At 40.9% G+C, this 1,519-nt stretch overlaps 1 protein-coding gene across 1 annotated transcript in view; it reads right to left on the bottom strand.

Moving 5' to 3' along the window:
* mettl14 (methyltransferase like 14) overlaps nt 1–794 on the bottom strand; it is a gene marked incomplete in the record, with an annotated part of 9,533 nt that extends 8,739 nt beyond the window's left edge. The window contains 1 exon segment of the mRNA XM_035661056.1: nt 337–794. Coding sequence (XP_035516949.1) covers nt 337–402 — 66 coding nt within the window.
* Nucleotides 795–1,519: the final 725 nt, after the last annotated feature.

The following is a 1,519-nucleotide window of genomic DNA, read 5'->3' as shown; positions in this document are numbered from 1 at the left end:
ATTTAAGTATATAATATAGCTATATACACATGGTCTCGGTATTTTTACTGCTGTTACTTAACTGTATATTTCACATGCACTGTAAATCAATGCTATCTATATTTATGTTAGCTGTATTGGCACAAATAGCTTCAACATGTTGATGTCTTTCATTCACAGTGAAGCTATCGGAGTCATCCGCCCCTCGACAGAGATCTGTTGTTATGTTCTGTAATTGCTCTTCACACAACGCGTTTTCCATACAGCCTTGATATTCCTGTTACATAACGTTAGTTAGTTAGTTATCTGGTGAAGTTTTAGCTACTTGCTAACAACAACAGGGAGCTGTGCACTTGCCTGTTGAGCTAAAAGCTGCCGCCTAAGTTTTTGTCGCTCGCGGATCTCTTGCAGCCGACTGTTCATCTCCTCCTGTGTAATGTTTCTAATCAGTTGCAGTATTAATGTAGTAATGCCCTCGGTCGTTGTTACATCCAAACCGTGGCTGTATAAACGTGATTAGCTAGCTATAACAGTAGCCAACAAGCAGCTAATGTGTAGCCGCTAAAATTCACAATGGGTGTGTTTGTTATGGACACCGGGGCGGTCGGGCGAGATACGGCCTTGACAAATGTGGAGTTAGCCGCTAAAATAAAGACATTTACGCTGCGACTGCTTAATGGCTGTTGTCTCATTCGTGTATAGTGAGTCGGATTTGCATCCGAGAGGGCGCAGGCAGCCCGGTTGGAGTGGGTCAAACGGCGAAAGGAGCGGTTTCACGAGGGTTGACACCGCCCACCCGGGCGAGGTTCGGCGTACGCCGATTTCCAGAGTCTATACTTTCGCGATTTTATGGACGCCGTCTGATGGGGTCACTAGATATGACGCTTTTGTTTATCCAATCAGATAATAGTATATTGTAGACGCCGGAGCGTCTCTCTCTCTCTCTCTCTCTCTCTCTCTCTCTCTCACACACACATTCAAACACTATGAAAACATTGTTTCATAACCTATTGCATTATGTCTGTCATCTAATACGAACAAAGGGAGAGACAAAGCGAGTTTATTTATCTTTAATGATTCATCATCCACATCCGCAGCATATATGCCTCACTGGCTCCAAATGGAAGATTGTTTTTATTTGGATAAGCAACCTATTATTATTATTAATTATTATTTTTTTCTCTTGTACATAGTGTTTATATTATATTATAGTATTTCCCTACTCTTAAATCACCCGCCTATTATTGCGATGTTAGACCATTTGATTGAGATTTGACTTAATGTGTGAATGTTGATTTAATAGAATCAGAGTATCTCAGGTATTATAAAGCAAATTTTACAGGGAAGTTGACGAGAGAAGCCCAATCCAGAGGCATAATCACCTTTTTTTTTGGAGTGGAAATAGCCTATTTGTTGAGCGGACAGACATGACGGATGATTACTGTTGATTAGGCGTCAACCTATGTCGCAGGTTTGTTCCTCAGAAAGTTGGTTGTTGCTAAGCTAATATGCTTTGTGACTGTCCTTCAATAATAAGATA

The sequence above is a fragment of the Morone saxatilis genome, unplaced genomic scaffold, assembly GCF_004916995.1.
Source record: "Morone saxatilis isolate NCDOM2014 unplaced genomic scaffold, NCSU_SB_2.0 Contig17, whole genome shotgun sequence".
NCBI lineage: Eukaryota > Metazoa > Chordata > Actinopteri > Moronidae > Morone > Morone saxatilis.
This window is presented reverse-complemented; position numbering and strand designations above follow the sequence as displayed.